The 22,067-nt window shown below is 43.4% G+C and overlaps 1 protein-coding gene across 1 annotated transcript; it reads left to right on the forward strand.

Moving 5' to 3' along the window:
• Positions 1-80: 80 nt before the first annotated feature.
• Cortactin (cortactin) lies at positions 81-21,638 on the forward strand. Its single transcript, XM_050192561.3, has 14 exons — positions 81-671; positions 2,696-2,772; positions 4,586-4,715; positions 5,643-5,753; positions 6,171-6,225; positions 8,122-8,232; positions 9,090-9,200; positions 10,500-10,555; positions 12,705-12,771; positions 14,764-15,146; positions 15,542-15,815; positions 17,559-17,651; positions 18,607-18,662; positions 19,226-21,638. Exons 1-14 carry the CDS (start codon positions 582-584, stop codon positions 19,304-19,306), a joined length of 1,695 nt encoding a protein of 564 aa, XP_050048518.1. The 5' UTR covers positions 81-581; the 3' UTR covers positions 19,307-21,638.
• Positions 21,639-22,067: the final 429 nt, after the last annotated feature.

The raw sequence follows: 22,067 nt of genomic DNA on the forward strand, positions 1-22,067 counted from the left end.
GTATTAATTCAGTCAACCTTTTGTAAAACGCACTGTGCAAATAGAGGGCACTGAACAACATAAAACACTTAGATTAAGACTAATTACTTAGCACATATCTCCACATGATTCAAAGTTTTGCTTCAATACTTTTGATGCTGTCATAACTCCAGCGCATTGTGCACACCAGTGTTGCCGCGGTTGCCGCAGTTGCCGCTGCTTTCGTCATCGATGCTTCCAGTTTCCGCGTCGAGAGGTGTGTCGGCGTGTGTTTGCTTGTGACGCTTCGGGGACGACTGACTCACAGTGCGCCGGCTTCCGTGCTACGTAATGTGCCAAAACATCGCCCAAAGTTCGGCGGTGCTCTCCTGCTAACAGCCGTTGCACTTCTCCGTGTCTTACCGGTAGCCGTCGTAATCTCCGGACGGAGCTCTTGACGGACCGGCGTTGAGGTGGTTGAAAGTGCGGATATACTACGATTGTTATCGCATAGGGCGGAGGTAGGACGAGGTAGGTTCCTGTAAACACACGAACGGCATACCGTCCCCGCTCCGATACCGCTACCTTGTCGCCGACAACGTCCCCACTCCTCCGGTGACACGATGTCGACTTGGAAAGCAGCGGTCGGCACCGACTTGAAGGTGCAGTCGCAAGACGTCGACGATGACTGGGAGACCGACCCCGATTTCGTGGTAAGTAGTACACAGCCTACAGAATAAGCGCAGCTTGAAACGAAGCACCTGGCGCTCAGCCGAATTCCTGGAAGCGCTGCTTACAAGGGTTTTATTTGGGGCCACTCAGACCGCAGTATAAATGTTTACGGCCGTAGGCAGTGGCTGTCAAAGACCTGAACTTTCTCACAGCTTATTTGTTCACCCTCGTGTTTTAGACGTCCGCCACATTTAACGTCGAAATTTCAGACTGCGCGCCCGGGCCGAAAAAAGCTCGAGGTTTTTAATGACTCCCACGTTCGTTAAACTTGAGCGGATGTTGCAGGACTGACGGGAAATTCTCAGGCAGCGCGTTTGGCGCTTTCGTTCCTGTGGTTTTATCGTTCCGAAGCAGCAAAACCTCGCTTTTGCATCACAAGCCGCTGTGCAGACGGAAACCGTCAACCGCAAGCGCTTGCTATGACAAGCCGACCGGGAATGCGTCCCCGAACAGCTCAAAGAAGTTTTTTATTATTATTATGTATTAGATCTTTGTTGTCCTGCCTCCTGGAGCGTGCATGAAGTGGAGTGTGTCACCCTGTCCGCCGTGTCGTGGAAGCACGTCGTCCTAGTTTTTTTTGTTGTCAGCGTCTGCTCAGGGAATTAATAAATGCCCCACCGTTTAGTGTCGCACACGCCTGGATCTCATACGTCACACGGCTGTCGTCAGTGCGCACCGACCTGCGAATTGGATGCGGCTGATATAGTAATATATCAGTAATAATGTCGTAATAGTAACAATGTCTTTATTTATTCCCCCCCTGCAGTAAAAGCTGTCATGAATGACAGCTTGACAGAGCTGCAGGCCCCCCATACACGGGGCAGGTACATAACGACAAAAAAAGGCATATAATACGTGGTCACATTTGAAATTACACATTCAGAGTGTACAATGTAACATACACAAATTGCGATGAAATAAGGCAAGATGGAAATACAAATTACAAGTTCACTCATATAATAAAACAACACAATCAACGATGGAGGAGTCACAAAAGAAACAACATAAATGCAGTTTCACTTATCTGCAAGAGATAACAGTAATACATATACAATGATGGTAAAGAGAAACAAAACAGATAAAGCACACATTGTAAATTGAAAGAAGGGAACAGGGATGTACACTGTTAGGTATAACGGGGTAAAGAAAAACTTGGTTTGCAGAAACGAAAAGTTAAGAAAGTAACAGCCTAGAATTTGTTAAAGTGCTGTCGAAGTTCTTTGAATGTTATATCTTCAAGTTTAACATGTTCATTATTTAATCTATTAAGTAACCTGGGCAATTTGTTTGTAGTGTCTGTAGACCATTTGCTGAGAGAACCATATCTGAAAGATTACGAGATAACGTTGTAAGCGATACCGTTAACGGATGCAGGACATGTAGCTTTCACGTACATACTTGGAGCTTGCAGCACAGGAAACTAAAGTTCAGATGATGCGTTTATACAACTTACATATGCCACGTAAACCATCCTTGTTGGCTGCTGTTTAGTATGATAATGTGTTTGTTAGGAACCAACATTACGTTACATGTAAACTGTGGGAAGTGCTGCTCTCCTACTGCGTGCTTTGATTTTTAACGCATGTTTGTGTGTGTCCAGTTTGCAGTGTGTCAGAGCGGAATCGTTCACAAAAAGTGGAGACGGCCTCATTGACTAACCCATTTGTCATGGGGAATGATTGGCAGGCACTGGCCAATATCAGCAGCGTGACTCCTTGCGATAATTGCCAATGACGATTGGTTTGTAACGCCAATTGGGAGGTTATTTGCTTAGGCATATCTTGGCCTACAAGACAGGGAAGTTGCGGATGCAAGATAACGACACTGCATGCGCTTCGGGATCACTGTTGTCTGATGTACGGCATAATTGAAAGAGCAGCCAGTTGTTCTTGCCTACAATAAAAGGGCTTCCTAAATGCAGCCCTGCATTAACTATAACAAAACTGTTAGCAAAGCCAAAGGAAAGACGGAATGTGTCTGCATTTGACTATTTAATGCATTGCAGAATGACGTGACTGAAGAGGAACAGCGCTGGGGTTCGAAAACCGTCGAAGGCTCTGGACATGTTGCCGACGCTGTGAAGTGAGTTTTGTTTTTTTACATTGTTGCCTTCTTTACTGCATTCAAACTAAGCCACCCAGGCTTGTGCACCGTGCTGTCTACATACATTCAAACGAGAAAGAGTCAGTTTAAATGAGCGGGACATGTATTCTCAGGTTTTCCTGCATGCGGATAGTGTTGGCTTAATTTGTGCTCCAAAACATGCATTTGGAACTACACCATATGGCTACAGGGTGATGGCAAGTTGCACTCTGATCAGTTTTCTTTCTGTTCACATTTTGATTTATGCCCCTCCCCCCCGCCCACACGCACACACATGCACACACACACACACACACTCCATCTCCGTGGTGGCACAGTGGATGTGGTGTTTTGCTGCCGAGCGTGAAGTCAAGGGTTTGATTCCTGGCCACAGCGGCCCCGTGTTGATGGAAATGAAATGCAAGAACACTCATGTGCTTACATTTAGGTGCACAGTAAAGAACCTCAAGTGGTTGAGACTAACCCATAGCCCTCCGCCATGATGTTTCTCATAGATCCAGTGTAGCTTTAGGGATATGTAACCCCACGAATCGCTCAACTGTCATGCAACTGTAGTGGGGTGCCGGGCTGGACTAGTTTGTTTGCTCTAGCCTGACAAAAAACTAACATAGAGGGTGGGAGAGATACGACGCAAGCAGGTGATAACTGCCAACTAAGCTTATCTTGAAGTGTTCAACACATGTCAATAAAGGAAGCTGGCGTGATTGCAGACACGAATACTGGCACGCAGAGCACAGGAAAAAGGTATTATACCCTGTGCGACGTCCAATCCCCCTTTATTTGCACTCAGCCATGTGTCCCTGATACTTTGTAAGTAGTCATAGTGACATTAGCTACATAGCACCCTGTTTTGTCTTTCCTGATTGCATCCTCTTTATGTATATATGTATGTGCGCACTTCAGAGCGTACTTAGCAGGCAGTTAGTCTTATGTGTGTGTCATACCCATGGCTTTACATTTATTTGCTGTTTTTCTGTAACAAAAAAAAGGGACATTTGAAAATAGTGTGAAATGCTGTAGTTCAGGTGTTTCACTTGTATTTCACATCTTGGTTGTCATTAAGGCAAAAAAGAACAGTGCCATTCTTAAGACCAATGATTAATTTAAGCTTACCACTTATGTATGACGAGGAAATTTCTTTGTCTATGGCTCAGTTTTCACCTTAGCTGAATAGATATATATTTGCTGTAAGCTTATTTCCAAGTGGTATGTGAGAACTTTATGCCGCCTCAAATAACATAACAGCACAGACTACACAGAGAAATAAAACACAGGACAGGCATTATCAATTACTATGGCTTGTCTGCATTCAAACTAACATCTCTTCCGAGTGCAAAGGCTAAGGCAAATTGGTAATTCTTGTCAACATGTGGGCAAATCGCAGAAAGCAAGGACACAGGAGAAAGAGCATGTGAGCACGTCATAGTGGCATGTCGAAAAAATATTATGGCTTCGTTACACCGGAATGAACTTTTCAGATATAAATTATTCCCGCCTCTTATTTTTACAGTTGGCTACAATAGTTCACGGGACACAAGATTTGCAAAAAAAGAAAAAGCTGAATTTCCTCGAAGCCTGGCCACATAGCCTTGAACTTAATGTTTCAGTGTGTGGCACAAATTCACATTTTCTGTAACACCCATGTCATGTGAACTTTTGTGGCCGGCTGTAGATGATTTCTCGTGTGTATTTGGTAGGGTGGCTTTATGGCCCAGCTCGCTTGCAACCTGTTGGTTGGCATAGGCAGGGACGGTATCACAGTCTAATTAAAGTTTGATAATTTCTTCTCCAGTATCAACGAACTTCGAGAACAGGTCACCAAGGATGATGCGGCCTACAAGAAGCGAGTGCTTGAAGAACTGCCCAAGGCTTCCTACGGATATGGGGGCAGGTTTGGGGTCCAGAATGACAGAATGGACAAGGTGAGAAGTCATTTTTATCCTCATGGTTTCACACAGCGCATCTCATGGCTTCTATGGAGCATGATGGGCAGTGTACTGAGAGACATGAGATGTCATCATCATCATCATCAGCCTGGTTACGCCCACTGCAGGGCAAAGGCCTCTCCCATACTTCTCCAACTATCCCGGTCATGTACTAATCGTGGCCATGTCCCTGCAAACTTCTTAGTCTCATCCGCCCACCTAACTTTCTGCCGCCCCCTGCTATGCTTCCCTTCCCTTGGAATCCAGTCCATAACCCTTAATGACCATCGGTTATCTTCCCTCCTCATTGCATGTCCTGCCCATGCCTATTTCTTTTTCTTGATTTCAACTAAGATGTTTCTTTTCTCATCCCTTAACATTACACCCATCATTCTTCTTTCCATAGCTCATTGCATCGAGCTATGGGATGTACTTTCACTTAAATCTACAGTTGCACAAAGGTTTACGGGTTGCAGGCTCCATAACAAATGTGAATTTTTTTCTCTCGTGAGGCATGGTGCTTCAAACATAATGAATCACTGTGTAAATCACAAAAATTAGAGCTGAATCTTGTTATAATAAAGTCATATCCAACACAAAAATAACTTCTTTACGCCTTTGTTGTTACTTGCTGATATTGGTGAGAAACATTGTAGATTTACTTTGTTATATCCAATAATTTGTTATATGAGTGTTTGTTGTAGGGTCAAGATTCAGTTGTAGTGCCCATTGAAACTGATTTAAAGCTATGTGCCAAAGGGGCAAATTTCATGTCTCGTAAACTCTTCATGTCCAGCTGTACTTTCACTTCAGTGCTTCAAGAGGAAAACTGAAGTTTGTTAGAGCACAGGTTTAGTGTGCTTATGTTATCTGGCATTGATTAAGAGGCAGTTATAAACATCTCTGTACAAATCTTTTTCACAGTCGGCGGTTGGGAACGATTACGTCGCATCGCTCCACAAGCATGCCTCTCAGACGGATGCCGTCAAGGGTTTCGGTGGCAAGTTTGGTGTCCAGAAGGACCGTCAGGACAAGGTCAGTTCTGAGTGGAGGGTGCTTTCGTGAATAAACCATTCATGCTATGCTATTCAAACGGTGCTGTGCTTATCTCATTTGTAAGAGTTACATATTGTGCTACATTATCTTTGCATCATGCAAATGCCCTCGCATATTCTGATGTTTATTTATGTTGTAAGGATGGTTAATATAATAATTCACAACGTATGGTTATATGTTACAGTAATGTAAGAAAGGAAATGCAATGTGTAATAGACTGCTTGAACTTTTCTCCCAGTTTTTTCTTGTGTGCATGCATTGTTGTAGTTGCTAAACACTCCCTTCTATAGTGTAATCATTTTCTGAGGTTGTTGTAGTAAAGTAATAGAGTGAATGAATGACTAGACTATGTATAGGTAACTCGTATTGCTCCTTTCTTTTCTTTTGTTTCTCCAGTGTGCTGTTGGCTGGGAACATCATGAATCAGTCGAGAAGCACGCTTCTCAGAAAGGTGATTGCCCGTCATCAACCTGTTGTTAGTTGCTTACAAGGCTTTCACGGTGGTTGGACATTGTGAGCCCTTGCACTTGCCATTGCTTGAGTGCCTTTCTGTTGAGTCATGTGTCCTGTTTTGCATATGTTAACTATGTTTCATGCATGGCTTCAGCTGCATTTAGCATATTGGGCCATCAAACTTCTGAGAAACATTTCATGTGCCTTGGTTTCCAATGTCATCTTTAATTTAGAGAAACATGTTTGCACAGTGTAGAGTGGGCAGTTGCACTGTGGCTGTCGCATTCTGCTGCTGCATACAAGGTCGAGGGTTTGATTTTCTGTCATGGTGGCTCCATTATAAAGAGCAGAATTGTTAAAATGTTTTATTTTATTTAGAAACGTGTTTTGGCATGTCACTGTCGTCTGACATTGAATTCATATGAGGCCCCCTATAGCGTAATTTCCATTGAAGGGTCACCTTAGATGGACACACAAGAAAAATACCAAATTAGGCCAGATTTATAGATTATTCATCTAGAACTGCATCATCATTTTCTGTGCACCAACAATCAATTGTTGCATGGAAAATGGTCGCCGAAGGTCTCACTGCTGCTCCTCAGTTTGAACTGCCCACGCCGGAACAGACAAGTTGACGTACTCCCAACATGAGCTCCCTCTTCGCTGGCTCTCTGTGAGTCAGCCATCGCTGACGTTGCACGAGAGGTGCCGGAGTTCGAGATACGTGGCAACAAATTTTTGGTTATTCGCTATTTTCCCCTTTCAAAACCTCTGTTCTTGCTACGAATGACAAATTCATGATCACAGAAGCCTAATCGTTCAAGCCGGCACGACTTAATGTTTTCTTTTGGTGTCCCTTTAAATATTAAAATATTGCGAGTGTTTTAAGAGAGAAATCGAATTCTTCCCTGCGTTTGTTGGAAATCTGTGAATATAATAAAGGAATGAGTGTGCGCTAAGGCGGCATAGTGGTGTGCAGTTTAGCTGGGGGAATTATGTGTGAAACACGAATCAATCGGAAGTCTAGAATTGCTCAAAGCCCAGCTTGAGGAAAACTTCTTTGCCAAAGGCTCGCTAAGCAGTTGCAAAGCTGCTAAAGTTTGCCATTACGAACCATAAAGATATACCAATTAAAAGAGAGCATACATCTACTTAGGGAGGGAATACATCTACTTAGGGCAGCTAGTGACCGCGGATCCGGATCATGAGACTGAAATAATCAGAAAAATAAGAATGGGCTGGGGTGCGTTTGGCAGGCATTCTCAGATCATGAACAGCGAGTTGCCATTATCCCTCAAGAGAAAAGTGTATAACAGCTGTGTCTTACCAGTACTCACGTACAGGGCAGAAACCTGGAGGCTTACAAAAAGGGTTCTACCTAAACTGAGGACGACGCAACAAGCTATGGAAAGAAGAATGATGGGTGTAACGTTAAGGGATAAGAAAAGAGCAGATTGGGTGAGGGAACAAAGGCGAGTGAATGACATCTTAGTTGAAATCAAGAAAAGGAAATGGGCATGGGCAGGACATGTAATGAGGAGGGAAGATAACCGGTGGTCATTAAGGGTTACAGACTGGATTCCAAGGGAAGGGAAGCGTAGCAGGAGGCGGCAGAAAGCTAGGTGGGCGGATGAGATTAAGAAGTTTGCAGGGACGACATGGCCACAATTAGTACATGACCGGGGTAGTTGGAGAAGTATGGGAGAGGCCTTTGCCCTGCAGTGGGCGTAACCAGGCTGATGATGATGATGATGATACTTATACATTATACTTGATTTTACCCTACATAGAGACGAAGTCACAACTATTGACACATTAACTATTTGAAGGTTCATTTCATTGGTATTTTTCTTGTGAATGCTTCTTAGAGCAAAGTGACTTTGGCTGATCGCAGACTACAGTACTGGATTTGGTGGCAAGTTTGGTGTCCAGAAGGAGCGCCAGGACAAATCTGCAGTGGGCTGGGAGTTTCATGAGAAGACACAGAAACATGCCTCACAGACTGGTAAGTTCTGGAGATTCGATTGTGCACGAATTCGGCGCGTTGCCTAAAACACTCGGGATGACTTAAAGATTTGAGCAGTTGGCAAAATGCTAATGCTGCATAGCGGGAAAGCTTGCACACCAGCCTGTTTGCTAGAAGTATCATCAGAGGTCTTACTGTAACTTCGCATGCTTTGGGGCGCATCTTGTCCTCCATCAATAATAATTCTCTATCTTGCATGCCTTTCCTTTCTTCAATGTTGTGCACCTGGTACTTCCAGGTATGTGTGTTATCAGCGTGACATAGCATTGTTCAAACGAATAGACTGGTAGGCTAATTGGTGCTGCATAACTTGGGGTAAAGCACAAAAGAGCACACAGGACCACAGAAAAGCTGTCTTCGTTTCCCCTGTCGTCCTGCGTGCTCTTTTGTGCTTTACCTCAAGTGCAGCATTCTTGACAGGAAAGTAGCAAGATGCATAATTTTCAAGAAAGTAAAAGCACAAAAGACAGATGACGATTAATGTTTGGGGCAAGATACACCACAACTGTATAAACTTTTTTAGAGTGCTTCTTTTGGGGACCATAGCTAGCACTGCAGATGAGTCGACTGTGCCCAGCAAATGAAAATTGCCATCTCTATTGCTATATTGAAGTAATGTAGAGGTTCAAGTTCTCTGTAGACATTTTAAACAGTTGCTTGAAACTGCAGCTGGGTGATTTTTCAGACAATGGGCAAGTGTGGAGTGTGGAGAGAAAAGTTTTTTTGCAGGCCGGTTTTAGTCCCACCTACAGCTGACATCCTGTGCATCGCACTGTGTGGTTAGTTGCAGGGGTGTCAACTCCCTTAAAGCTCCCTACTCTCTTTCTGTGACTTAGACTATGCCATTGGCTTTGGTGGCAAGTTTGGAGTCCAGAGTGACCGGCAGGACCCGTCGGCTGTTGGCTGGAACCACATCGAGAAGGTGGAGAAGCATGAATCACAGAAAGGTGAGGATGGGCTTGGTCAGGTTGCAACTTGAGTGAAGAAAATAACGCAAACGTCTGCTGTAACTTCCACTATAAGATGCAAGCAGAAAACACACACTGCTGTAACGTGTTGTTTTTGTATTCTGAGGCATTGTTTTTTCTTCACGCAAGTGGGCACCAAATGGCCCAATTTTTCACTCTGGAAAGTATGACTTGCGACTACTATCCTCACGTAGTCATCATGTGAATTCTGTTGCAGAGCAAAGGCTGTCCTCCTTCAGCTATCTCCAAACTACCTGTGTTCTGTTTCATTGAAACTGATCGAACGCCTGGAAATTTACATGTGTCATTGCACCATTTTGTACAAGAAAATAGAAGAAACCAATGCACTGAGTTCAAACTATCATTTAGCATCATACTTTGGCCCTGAAGAGTGTGGCAGTACCACGGTGAAGTCCGAATAACTGAGCGAGTTCACAAAAAGATAGTCAGCTGCTGTACTTACTCCAAGGCACATGTTGCAAATACAGAATTGAATCTGTGCAATGAAGTCACATTCATTTAGTAGAAATCACTGTTTCTAGATATTTGTCTCTGAAATGCACAATACATTGTGCTCCAAGTGCATTAGCATTTCCAGAAGGCATTGCCCACATGTTGAGGTACAAAATTAAGTGGAATGTCAATGCGTTTCGTAGCTTTATCTCTTCAAGTTATGCACCTGAATAAGCAGAATTGCAGTGCCTAGCTCAAGCTATTTTTAAAATGTCTGGGCGATTGTGATTAAAAAAATGTCCAGTATCTTTAACATACCTAACATGAAGACTACACTATAGTCCATGGCATTATTGTACTTATTTGATATAAAAAAATCATAATAATTCATATACATTCTTTCCTTAGGGGATAGTTGAGGATGGTCTGATGAATGGTGTCTTTTTTTTCAATATAGTCAGCAAGCATTCATTGAACTCATCTTGAGTAGATGCTGCCTGCGATTGGCCGTCATTGTGGCAATCATCTCGTTGGCATGACAATTGGTGTCATCAATGATTCTAACCCCTACGTCAAACAATCAGGAAACACTCTTATATTAACAGAAGTTTTGGGTGTAACGGGCCCTCATTCCTAAATTTGCAGTGCAGCAGCTGAGACTTGGGTTCCTGCGTTCATTGTCAACAACCATTCTGGAGGCCATGCTCACGTGGCAGCACACAGTTCTTGCATACTGCCACTTCTCCATGTGCTTAGGTTGAAAATGGAATTCAGCTATTCATCTGCTAATGCCGCAATTTTTTATTTTTTCATTTTGATTCACAGATTATTCCAAAGGGTTTGGCGGAAAGTTTGGCATAGAGAAGGATAAGCAGGACAAGGTAGGCCTGAGTCCTTTTATCTACTTTTTGGATACGGTAAGCCGAGACGTCTACATATTGTAATGTGAAATGTGACTCTAGAATGGCTTAGCTCAAGAAAGTTTTTTTTTTTTTTTTTTTACCATCGTACAGCTTATTTGAGCAAGCTTTTCATGACTATGCTTGTGATGTAGTCGGGAGCGGAGTCACGTAGAACTGTCACGGTCATGGACGTACCATATTCACCCGAATCTAATGTGCACATTTTTTTCCGAGAAAATGGATCTGACAATTGCCTGCGCTTTACAATCTGATACGAAACGAAAACCACGTTGGCAATATTGGCAACAGCCTACCGTCGGAGCCGTCAGATGCAAGATAGTGACAGAGCACATCTTGTGGAGGTTGCAGTGGGTTCATTTTGTGCTCGACTACTATCTGAAGCAGTGTTCTCCATCTATCACTTTCGCGAGATTTCGTGCGGCTCGGCACCAGATGCGTTGGCGGCCGCCAGCGTTTCTCGCACTGTGCAAGCTGGCAATTTGCACACAGTGCCAGGAATGTTGTCGGCCACATACTTCAACAAGCCTTACGAATCACGTAAAATCTTGCAAAAGTGATAGCAATATCTCTAAATGATCGCTCGAGAATACTGCCCATGTGTGCTCGGTATCTGTGGCCAGTGAAGTGGAAATGGTGACGACAATGCACTGCTATCATTATGAAAGGTCCTTTAAAGAAAAATTACTTTTTGTGAAGGTAAATCTTGCATGTCTTGTTCTGTCTGATCACAAACAGAGGGGGGGGGGGGGGGCATGCTATGTTTCTTTTTTTTTTGAATCGGGGGGCCTGTTACGTTTTCGTGAACCTTTATTTTCTTACTTTAAACTCGCGAAATAAGGGTGCGCGTTAGATTCGAGGGTGTGTTAGAATCATGTAAATGTGGTAGTAGTTGCAAGCAAGCAGTCATATTCATGCACAGTCACGAGCATGTGCGTGAGTGTGCATTAACAGTCATGTACAGAAGTACACATTTCTGTAAGCCTCTGAATGCAAATGTACTCATGCTGTTGAGTGCATTTTTGTACATTTTTGTTTAATCTACTGTATTGTACATACCCAAGTTGAACAACACGCATTAAGTCTGCATTCTGTTTTTTGGAGCGCACATCTTAAGCTCCCGTTCCTGCGTTTAGTGTCAGTGTGCTTCGGCATCAGTGTCGTCAGCATAACCGAGCGATCGAGCAGTGCGAAGGATGAATGAGCGAACGCGGAGAGGCAGCGGGGGATGAAAAGCAAAGAAACTGTGAGGAGGAAAGCGGAGCAGGAGGCTACAGTGAAAGCACGAGGCAGAAAGTGGAGGAGGAGGGTATGACGAAAGTGTGAGAAGGAAAGCGTAGTACCGCTCTGCGGCGATGATGGCTAGAGATGGCGCCAGAGTAGCACGTGTAGTCTGTTTACCGATAGCATGCAGTGAGTGCGTTCAGCGATACTATATATGAAAACAACGCGCTGCAATAGCGGAGGTTTGTTTGTGGCGACTGCTGTGAATCTTGCCCACGCGTCACCCACGCATCGTCTCTCGTGATCTCCCAATTAGCAAAGCAGTCGCACCACACTTCACTCTATTGGCATTGTGCTGCACGAGACAGATTTCCACACCAGTCAATATATTGCGAAATGAAAACACATATAGAGATGCACTCAAATTTTGTGTTGAAAAGTATTTTAACTGTCGGTCAACTTTTTTGTGAATATGTTCACTGAACCTTACAATTCTGTGTACTCTGTTGTCTATATGTTTCCAGCATAATAGCAGTATCTTTATTTTTATTTGTGCTGGTGTAGACAATATTTGTATGTTTACTGCAGGGACCCAACCTACAATCTTACAATTCAGGGGGCCCAACTTTACATTCCTTTTTGTTACCCCTTATAAGATGGAGTGATTTGTTGGTGGCTTCAGCGCTTTATTTGACCGTCAATGGAGTGTCCGAGGTCATTTGCATAAGAGGCTTTGTTCTCACAAAAGTGTCTTGCATAGGCCTTTAAGCTACATTGGTACTGATGCGAGTGTTTGTGATGGTCACATATGCAGAAGGATGCTTTAGATATTGTAAGCTTTCTCTGTGTAATAGAGGCACTCCGTTCTTTTACCAATTCATTGCAGTGCGCGCACACGTTTGCCGAAGTTGAGAAGCCCAAGCCTGCATACCAGAAACCGAGGCCTGACATTGGTAATTGTCGCAGGGGCTATGCTCCTGCACGTTTTATATCCCCTTCGGGTATTGCGTGTGTTTTAGTCAAACAAGTCGGAAGGTAGATTGGGTCTTTGCTCTTGGTGTCGGTATGTCGTCACTTAGCAGGTGGCACTTCTCTGTTGTTTTACAGTGTTTTATGCCCGACATAGCTTGAAAGTGGTTAGATGGGTGGTGCTTCCCAAGCATGCTAGACACCCGCCGTGGTTGCTCAGTGGCTATGGTGTTAAGCTGCTGAGCACGAGGTCGCGGGATCGAATCCCGGCCACGGCGGCCGCATTTCGATGGGGGCGAAATGCAAAAACACCCGTGTACTTAGATTTAGGTGCACGTTAAAGAACCCCAGGTGGTCGAAATTTCCGGAGTCCTCCACTACAGCGTGCCTCATAATCAGAAAGTGGTTTTGGCACGTAAAACCCCATAATTTAATTTTTTTAATTTAAGCATGCTAGACACTAAATAGTTGAGGTTCTCGTCTCTGAAGTCGCTGTTGAGAGATTGCCTGTAGAGTCCTCAGAACTCATTCAAGAGTTGAAAATTGTCAATCCATTGTATAGCTGTGTGATTTTGATAAGTCTGAAGATGCAAGAAATGTGGTGAAACTTTTTTTTTTAATTGTTAATCAGTGCCTGAAGCAGATATCTGTAAGCACATGTTTATAGTTATGCACACGTTTTACAGTCTGTAAAACATGTCTTATAGTTGTAAGTGCACTATGGCTGTCCGTGGTCTGTGTTTTTTCTGCGGTATTTAAGTCTGTCTGGGACGGTTCCTACATCTCACTGCTGAGAAAACAGTGTACCTGTTCTCTGCTGTAAGCAGCAGGCTATCGCCGTAAGTCGCTAAACAGCTCATTTTGATAGTTCAATTGCATCACTATTCGCAGATCCAGCATGTGGATAGGTTCATCCTATTCCTGCTTTTTCATTGGATTGGACATTGCAAGGACACCTCCATGAACACTACACGTGATGAAAAAAAATATGAATGGAAAATGAAATGGAACGTTATAAAATATGTGCCCTAAGGTCACCGCTCGTGTTGTGATGGTCCTCCTTGTGAGCAAAGCCTGTTTCGTATGGTGCGATTTTGCTTGCAATTTCACACATGTGACATCACAAGTTGGGCAGATGAGCCGCCGGCCTGTTCATAGGTGCAATTTTTCGATCTTCAGAAACTTCCTTGCAAAATTGCTTGTGCATTGCGGATGACAATGCAGATCATCATGGATGTCATAATGGCCTCTCTGATAACTTTTTTTATGTTAAGTGGATTAGTAAGTTCAGAAACTAAAAAACATTTACGAGAAAAGTGTTTACATTGTTTTGCTTGTTCTTTTTGCACTGCAGCAGACTAAACAACCCTGTGGCCAGAATAACTCAGTCTTCTGGTGCTTGGAAATGCAAAGAATCTGCTGCCGTTGCGGTCGGTGTGTGAAATGGCTCTGCGAAGCCTGCATGTGTGGAAATCAGGATCTGCGAAAAGCGCAGTGCAAAATCGTTCTTTGTGAAACAGGCTTCAATCCAATTGCCCACGCTGTTTGTCTGCCTCAATTCAGACTTGAGCTGCACACTGTTTTAAATCGGAATGGGTTCTGCACGCACAGCAGCTTGGTCATTTAAGACTGGAAGTGCAGCTTCCCCACTCAGTTCAAACTGAGGCGGGTTGGGCGATACAGAGAATTGTATACGGTCTCTCCTGCTTTGTAGTCCTGAGCAAAACTATTATTTGATGCCATCCAGAGAAGAGGATTTCCACACGATTTGTGTACAGTGTCTGGTGTTTGAAGGCCAACAGATCATTTGAAGAGAGATACTGTGCCTTCTGCTTGCGTTTCATTGAGACAGTGGATTTCCAGACATGGAGAATTTGGCAGCCTCCTAGACCGCCTGTTCAAGACTATGCTAGACCCTCCTGTTCCAACATCATCACCACCACTTAACGTGAGCATTCCTTTCCTTGCGTGTGCAGAGGTGACCTCAGAGCGAGCCAAAAGCCTACGCTCCCGGTTTGAGAACATGGCCAAGGCCGGCGAGGAGGAGGCACGGAAGCTTGCAGATGAGGAGCGGAAGCGGAGGCTCCAGAAGGACCAGGTTGAGAAGGAGGCGGCCAAGAAGTCCGAGGAAGAGCGCCAGAAGCGGCTCCGCGATGAACACAAGCGCATCGACCAGCTTCAGGAACAGCTGAAGGCTGCCGAAGGCCACGACCGTGACGAGGAGGTTTCGGAGCGGAAGCCCCGGTCCGACAGCGCCGGTAGCCAGCCCGACGAGTCAGAGCTGATCCGGCCCGGCACGCGGAAAAACCATTCTCGAGTCTCGGTCATCCCCCGGGAGCTTGTGGTGCCAACTAAGCAGGCGAGCACTGCTCCAACATGCTTGATTGTCAATTAAGTCTTGTGCTTCATATTTTTGTTTGAAGAGAAGGCATTAGCTTGAGGCTGTATTCATTATGCAAGTACGTGTGAAATGCAGAAATGTTTTTGTTCAACAACTGCTGAACATATTTGGAAGAAATTTGTTGCATTCCAGAGAGAAATGTGAATTCTGCCTATTTTAGCAAATTATCAGATATAGCAGAGAAAATCTTAAATATTTCTTATTGATATTAGCTCCTAAGGAGTATATATGCTTATAATGAATATTGGATGTAATAAAAGTATTTTCGTGTCAGATGCGACTTCGTTATGAAAAGGTTTGACTGTTTTATAGTGATGACATGGTTCTTATTTCGTTATTTTTCATCACGGCAGGTGACCAGCCCCGACGTCTCCCCAACACAAGAGACCGAACCGCCGCTGCCGCCGAAGACTGCAGCTCCTCCCGTTGCAAAGGTGTCTGCGATGCCCGTAGGTGCAGCGGCGCTGTTCGTGGAAGACGAACAAGAGGCGCCTACGGCGGCACAGGTCGTGGAACAGGAGCCGGAACAAGAACCTGCCCCGGTGGTCGAGGAGGCCCCCAAGAAGATCGTGCCGCAGATCCACCACTCGCCGGTCGAGTCGGAGTCGAGCCCGGAGTCCGGACCCGGTACATTTTTGTGTATTTGACACCTTCTTAGCAGGGAGAGGCCTTTGAAAGAAGTACAAGAACATGTGTTCCACATCACGGATGTGCTTCTGGCCCATTGCTATGCACTGCAGGCTATGGCACTCTGCTGCTAAATGTGAAGTGGTCGCTCGTTCAATTGCCGGCCACAGCGGCCACATTTCGATGAGGGTTTGAATGCAAAAACGCTCCCGTGCTTATATTTAGGTGCACGGTAAAAGAAACCCAGGTGGTTAAAATTAATAGAGAGTTTTAGATTGTTTGTAAAAACATTGGCATTTGCGAAATACCGGATTACCGGAGAGGTGTATGACAGCAACAATGCTGGTGGTGACATCTTGCAGCCCTGGGTTTAACCAGAGAGCACACAAAGCTGCGGTGACTTGCCATATTATAACTAACTGCTGGTGTGAAGCGGTGCTAGTGACATGATCGTTAACATGTGCTTTCCTTTGACAAGGATATTTGTGCAAGACAAAAATGTTTCAAATGCATTGTAGTTGGAAAAAGTGTCACAAGATGTCACTACATACCAGCTTTACTATTACGGTCCACAGCTGCAGAATCCGTACTGATAACATCGTAATTGAAAGTCCTGCGTTATGGCATCCCTCATAGTTGCAGTAATGCACATTGGTGAACTAGTTGGTACATGACTTTCAAAGCAAAACAGTGCTAAGAATGGGGCTAAACAGAAAGACAAAAGACTGTGCTCCATCTTGTGTCTTTCCGTTTAGTTCCGTTCTTAGCACTGTTTTGCTTTACAAATCCTTCATAGCCCCCGCTGTACAGCTTTAAGGTGTCAAATCTCACAATTGAATTTAATTTTGTGTGTGCTTCTATGTGGCGAAAGTTTTGAGCAAGTTGGTACGGTCAGTCCTCAATGCAACCAGGTCACATTCGGAGCAAAGCTTAGTTTTTTTCATGTCCTATACTTGTTACAAAAGAGCGAACAGAAATTGGCACCCACTTGTGTCCATACAACACAATTATGAATGCAAATAAACAAGCTAAGACACAAGAATGCAGAATTGCACAACTCTTGCCACTGCTGCACCGGAAACCAATGCAGGCCAAGCTAAGCTTTTGCCCGAAATGAGCTCCGTCTGCTATTCAGTGATGACAGTTTTGAAAACATCTTTTTTTTTATGTTCTAGTGCCCCATAGTACAAGGAGTGCATGTATGCCTTTGTAGGTTTTTCAGCTTTTTGCTGCTGGCATATCTTGAGCCTCACAAAAATATAAAAACTTCACTATTACCAGTACTCTGTCAGATCCCATATTTTAATTTCATAATAGCAGTACAATACTGATTTAAATGAAGCATGGCCTATCAAATCTTATTGTTAATTCATTATATCCAATTATGCATTATATGTGATTATTTGCTACACTTCATAATTTGTTACTTGTGTGTTTGTTAAGCTGTACTGGTTAAATTGTTTTTAAGGGTGCATCAACACAGTAAACATGGTGGTACGCTGGGTATGAGTGCTTGCCTTTCTCTCAGCTTTTTTACTGTGCTTGCATACCATCAGAAAGGCATGTCTTTATCATAGCATTGTTTTGTTCATCTTCAGAGGAAGCTTTAGCTCTTGCCGTCCGCATTCTGATGCATATGGAAGGCTTAAATGCCTTTGCATTTACCACTGCAAAACCAATTTATGTGAAATATCTCTAGAATGTGATCCATAGCGATATTTCTCCGTCTCTGTTTATTAATAGGTGAATCCATGGAAGAAGGAATCTATGAGCATTTGGAGCCCGTGTCGACCGAGAAGAAAATGTCAGCTGTAGCATTGTACGACTACCAAGCCGGTAAGGCAACTACCTCGTGAGGGACTTATTAAGGAGCCATTATTGATCACAGTTTGCAAGACATTTGCAGAGACCACATCACACCATCTTGCAGAAAATTTCTTATTAGTACATTTAACCCTTTAGAGGCCTTAGATGAGTTCACTTCTGGTCCAAAACCAGTTTTACTGGCTTTTGACAGACCCACCTCATCGAGTATGTTTTGGAGCATTTAGCAATTTTCTGACGAACTGAACACAAAAAATTGTGTTTTTTTTAGTTACTATTGCATGCAACAGATGGCGCTGCAGTCTGTACTTGTACTCATTGAACTTGGGACTGCCTGCAGAGGAGTCATAGTCTTCAGCTTAAAGCTTTAACACTCTAGGGCTGTCCTGGTGCCATTTTCGTCAGAAGTGTTTCACTTTATTCCAGTTATTCCATTACTGCATGCTTTTAATAGCTATATTTTCTGTAAAGTTTACTACAGAAATGCTACGGTTGCAGTCATGGCATCCTTATTGTGTGTGCATGTGCATGGATTTACCATGTCTGTGGGAGTACATTGCATCTTTTAATGGTGTTATGTGCAGAAACATTTTGTCAAAGCTACATTTTCTATTATTTCTTGAGAAGTCGAGTAACTTTCACGTCTTGCATGGAACCTCTGGTTACATTTGGTTGAATCCGCTGTAGGGAAGCCTAGGCCTTTTTATCTTCAGCACCTCTCAAACTTTGAGCATTGTTAACTTGACACGTTGTAAAGATAAGCTTCCAGAGTACTCACGATGTTATAGCTATACTTGGAGCATGCTGTACAATGTTGCGGTGTTGCAGTGAGCATGCCAATCACAGGCAGGCACTGTGCTGGAGAAGTAGTAATCTTGTTAGTAGCACTATTTCCTGAATTATTTTTTTTCTGTTGGGCTAGTAGAGATTGTGTACAGAAGTTTGATTAATCTTCCTCCTAATACAGCTGACTATGATGAGATATCCTTCGACCCTGATGACATCATCACAGACATTGAAACGGTAAGTGGTGGCAATCATCTATCTCTGCTGCTTCTGCTTTTGTGAGTCACACGAAAATGAAACCAGCAGCCAGTGAAGTTAAGGAAAGCTTAAAGGAAGTGCTTTTTATTGCTATTATTTATTTGAGATGTAGAAAGATTAAGCGAAAAAAAAAAAGTTGACAAGTAAGACACTTGCTGCCTGTGGAAGCCACATCATAGCATAGTACACATCATGGCACATGATGTGTGCTATGCTCTTCCAATTGAGGTACAGTGGTGGCTATTCTCCTGTCTGCTGTCTTAGGTTTTTGTTAGGTGTATGTTTACTAAACCTAGCCCTGGGAGTGTTAACCAGTGCCACCTGTGGTCATGATAGTAGATGAACATTCTTTCAACCTCAAGCATCATATGGTTCAGGCAGCAACCTGTTCAATGAATGTCCAGATCACTGAAACATGGAAGGGAGATGCCTCATCTTTTAAATTGAGCGTGTGGGTGTGAGTCCAATATGCATCCAATGTTTTGTTACTGTAGAGTTCAACTCTACCTGTGCCTTTATTCTCTATTAACCTTCGTCCTCAGATCGACGAAGGCTGGTGGCGTGGGAAGTGCAACGGAAAAGTCGGCCTCTTCCCGGCAAACTATGTTCAACCTCTTTACTGAAACTTGCACCTCGAAGATGAGCTTGTCTGAAACACGTTTGTGCCACTGTCTACGATGAAGATGGTGCAGATTCTTCCGCAACTTGCTCAACGGCGTTCTTCTTTGGGCATCCAATGTGGGCATCATTCACCCATCCAAGACTTTGACATTCGGTTGTGACCTGTCGACGGCAGTTTCTCAAACAACCATTAGTGGCAGCTTTCGTTGTCACCTATTGATTGTCACTTCTTCACACTACCATTTCGACTACCGAACTGAACCAAGGTGTACGATGAAGTATGTTGAACGTTGTTTCATTTTGGTGATTCACGTCTAAGGTCAAGTGGCACTTCTCGGCATGATGCCTTCCTCGAAATGAATTGAGTGACGCTGGGTCACAGGCTTTGTATGGGACCGGACAATCTGTCATTTTACTGCAGGTGACAGTGATTTACTTTATCTTATCCCTTGGCAAATCACTGTATGTGATGAGTGATTTGTGAATGAAGCAAAAGGAGGCCATAGAGTGTGAAAGTGAGTGTTCGTTCACAATTTTAGTATGGCAACACATCAGAAAGTTTTAACCTACTGTTATATATATGCACTTGACAGAATACCAGAACACCAGAGTCATGGAGGGCAGTAACAATGCTGGTAGCTGTACCTTGTGGTGGTTTGTTCAACTACAGAGCGTCAGAAATGTGTTCTTCTTCATGCTATTCTTTTCAAATGAAAAATTAAAACAGTCACTACTCGTTTGTGATTATGGTGTTGCTGGCACCTTTACACCAGCAACTGAGTAGAACGCAGCCAGTCTTGCAATAATAGTTGAACTCAACATCACCAGATGGCGCCACCACAGCGGCTGCTCACATCTACGTCACCACTTTTCCCTAAAGGGTAGTACATTCACGAACAAGCCAAAACTTGGTTATCCATAGAGGGAGTAATTTGCATGGGCAGTCTCATCTCTCATGTGAAGTTACTCTAAATAAAGTGTTAAAAACCTATTTCCATAGGTTTTATTACGTGCGCATTTATGTGCCAGCAGGGTCATACCAGAGGTACGGATCCTTGGGAAGTGTTGAACACCGTATGTGCCACTGGTACACGTGAGTCATCGAAAAGTAGTCCGTGATCGTATTCTTTGCAACAGAAAATGTTCAAGGTGTACTAGCATGAAATTGTAGTTTGTTTAGCACTTTCGGGCAAGTACGACAACGGTTGAAGGCTGTGTTTCACCTTGTATGTACACAGGTCTGAATTTTGTGACTGACCCAAATCATTATTAATTTATTACTTATGCCTACCTTTGTGAGAAATGTTATTGCTCCAGATTTGTTGAGCGTATTACTGTATTTTTAGAACGTTTTGTTTCTTTTTTTCAAGTTGTGGTGATGATTATGAAAGTGTAGAAAGGTGCAGTTCTGCTGCTTCAGATATTTGTTGTAGGTTAGTTGACTATAACAGGTTTTATTTCACTCTTTTACTCTTCTGTGTCCAATCCTGCTTTATCTTATTGTACATCAACTCTTTTTTTACACATTATATGTATTTGTATTTTTTTTTTATTAGAAAATGTCTATTGGGTCCAGTTTTATCGGTTTTGATGCCTCCCATCTGATGGGACCGCTCTTCAAGCTAATTCAATCCAATGAATGCCTTTCCGAGATGTTCTTTTCCTTCTTTTTTGGTTTTTGAAAGGCTTGTTGTATTTTCGGTGCTTTTATATTCACTCATGTTTGTGTAATTTAAATGCTTAATTCATTCCAGATTCTGGTGCAAAATTGTGCAGGCACTTTGCTTTCAGAAAGTTCTTTTTGCCTCCGATGTCACGTGAACAGTGTTCACCATGTGCTCCCGCCTTGCTGTGCTGAAGACAGCTGATGAAAGCGCGGTTCTGGCCAATGACTAAAGTGCAAGGGAGCGTTCAGAAAGTGAAATGCTTGCACGGTCTTGCTCACAATCTACTTAATTACACATACCACACGTGTACTTATCCAATGTTAATCGTGGGTTCTTAATGTGGTGCCAAGTTTTTTTTTTTTTCACAAGGTATTTTAGAGTCTATCGTAAGGCTCCGTAGGAATGATTATGACACTAAGCATGCAAGGAGCAGATGTGTGGTATTTATAAACTTCTGTTTGGTTCTTGTAGGCTTCCAGCGCACATGTGCGTAAATTAATGTAGCAAAGTGTTTCAGGGTCATTTGCACTATCAGACATCAGTTAACAAGCAATCTGTTCTGGCAACCGTAAATTTTTTGTTCTGCACGGACGCCATTAACTGGGCTACACTGTTTGTACAATTACATGGATTTCGCAATAAACAATCATATTGTTTTCATACAATACATTTTGGTCCTGCATTCATTATGACCATGCTGGTACTACTGCTGGTAATGGTAAGCAATGGTAAGTTTGATAAGGCTGTTCTAATCGTTCAGTTGGCTAAATCTACGAAACCTTTCTTACGTAAGGGTGCTCTGAGGGCCTATGAAAAGTCACCTCATCATCATCAGCCTATTATGTTCACTGCAGGACGAAGGCCTGTCCCAGCAGTCTCCAATTACCCTTGTCTTCCATCAGCTAACTCATCATATGCCAGTGAATTTCCCAATCCAAATTACATCACACCTCCTAACTCTCTGCTGTCCTTGACTGTGTTTCCCTTCTCTTGGCTAGTATCATGTAACTGTAATAGACCATTGGTTATCGATCCTGCACATTATGTGGCTTACCCAGCTCCATTTTTTCCTCTTAATGTTAGCTAGAATATCGGT

Source organism: Dermacentor andersoni, chromosome 10 (genome assembly GCF_023375885.2).
Source record: "Dermacentor andersoni chromosome 10, qqDerAnde1_hic_scaffold, whole genome shotgun sequence".
NCBI classification, from domain to species: Eukaryota; Metazoa; Arthropoda; class Arachnida; order Ixodida; family Ixodidae; genus Dermacentor; species Dermacentor andersoni.

Excerpts from the sequence above, each read along its gene's own strand:
- Cortactin (XM_050192561.3), top strand. The coding sequence starts at position 582 with ATGTCGACTTGGAAAGCAGCGGTCGGCACCGACTTGAAGGTGCAGTCG. Across the intron at positions 8,233-9,089 it reads GAAACATGCCTCACAGACTG|ACTATGCCATTGGCTTTGGT; the intron begins GTAAGTTCTGGA and ends TCTGTGACTTAG. Across the intron at positions 15,147-15,541 it reads TTGTGGTGCCAACTAAGCAG|GTGACCAGCCCCGACGTCTC; the intron begins GCGAGCACTGCT and ends TCATCACGGCAG.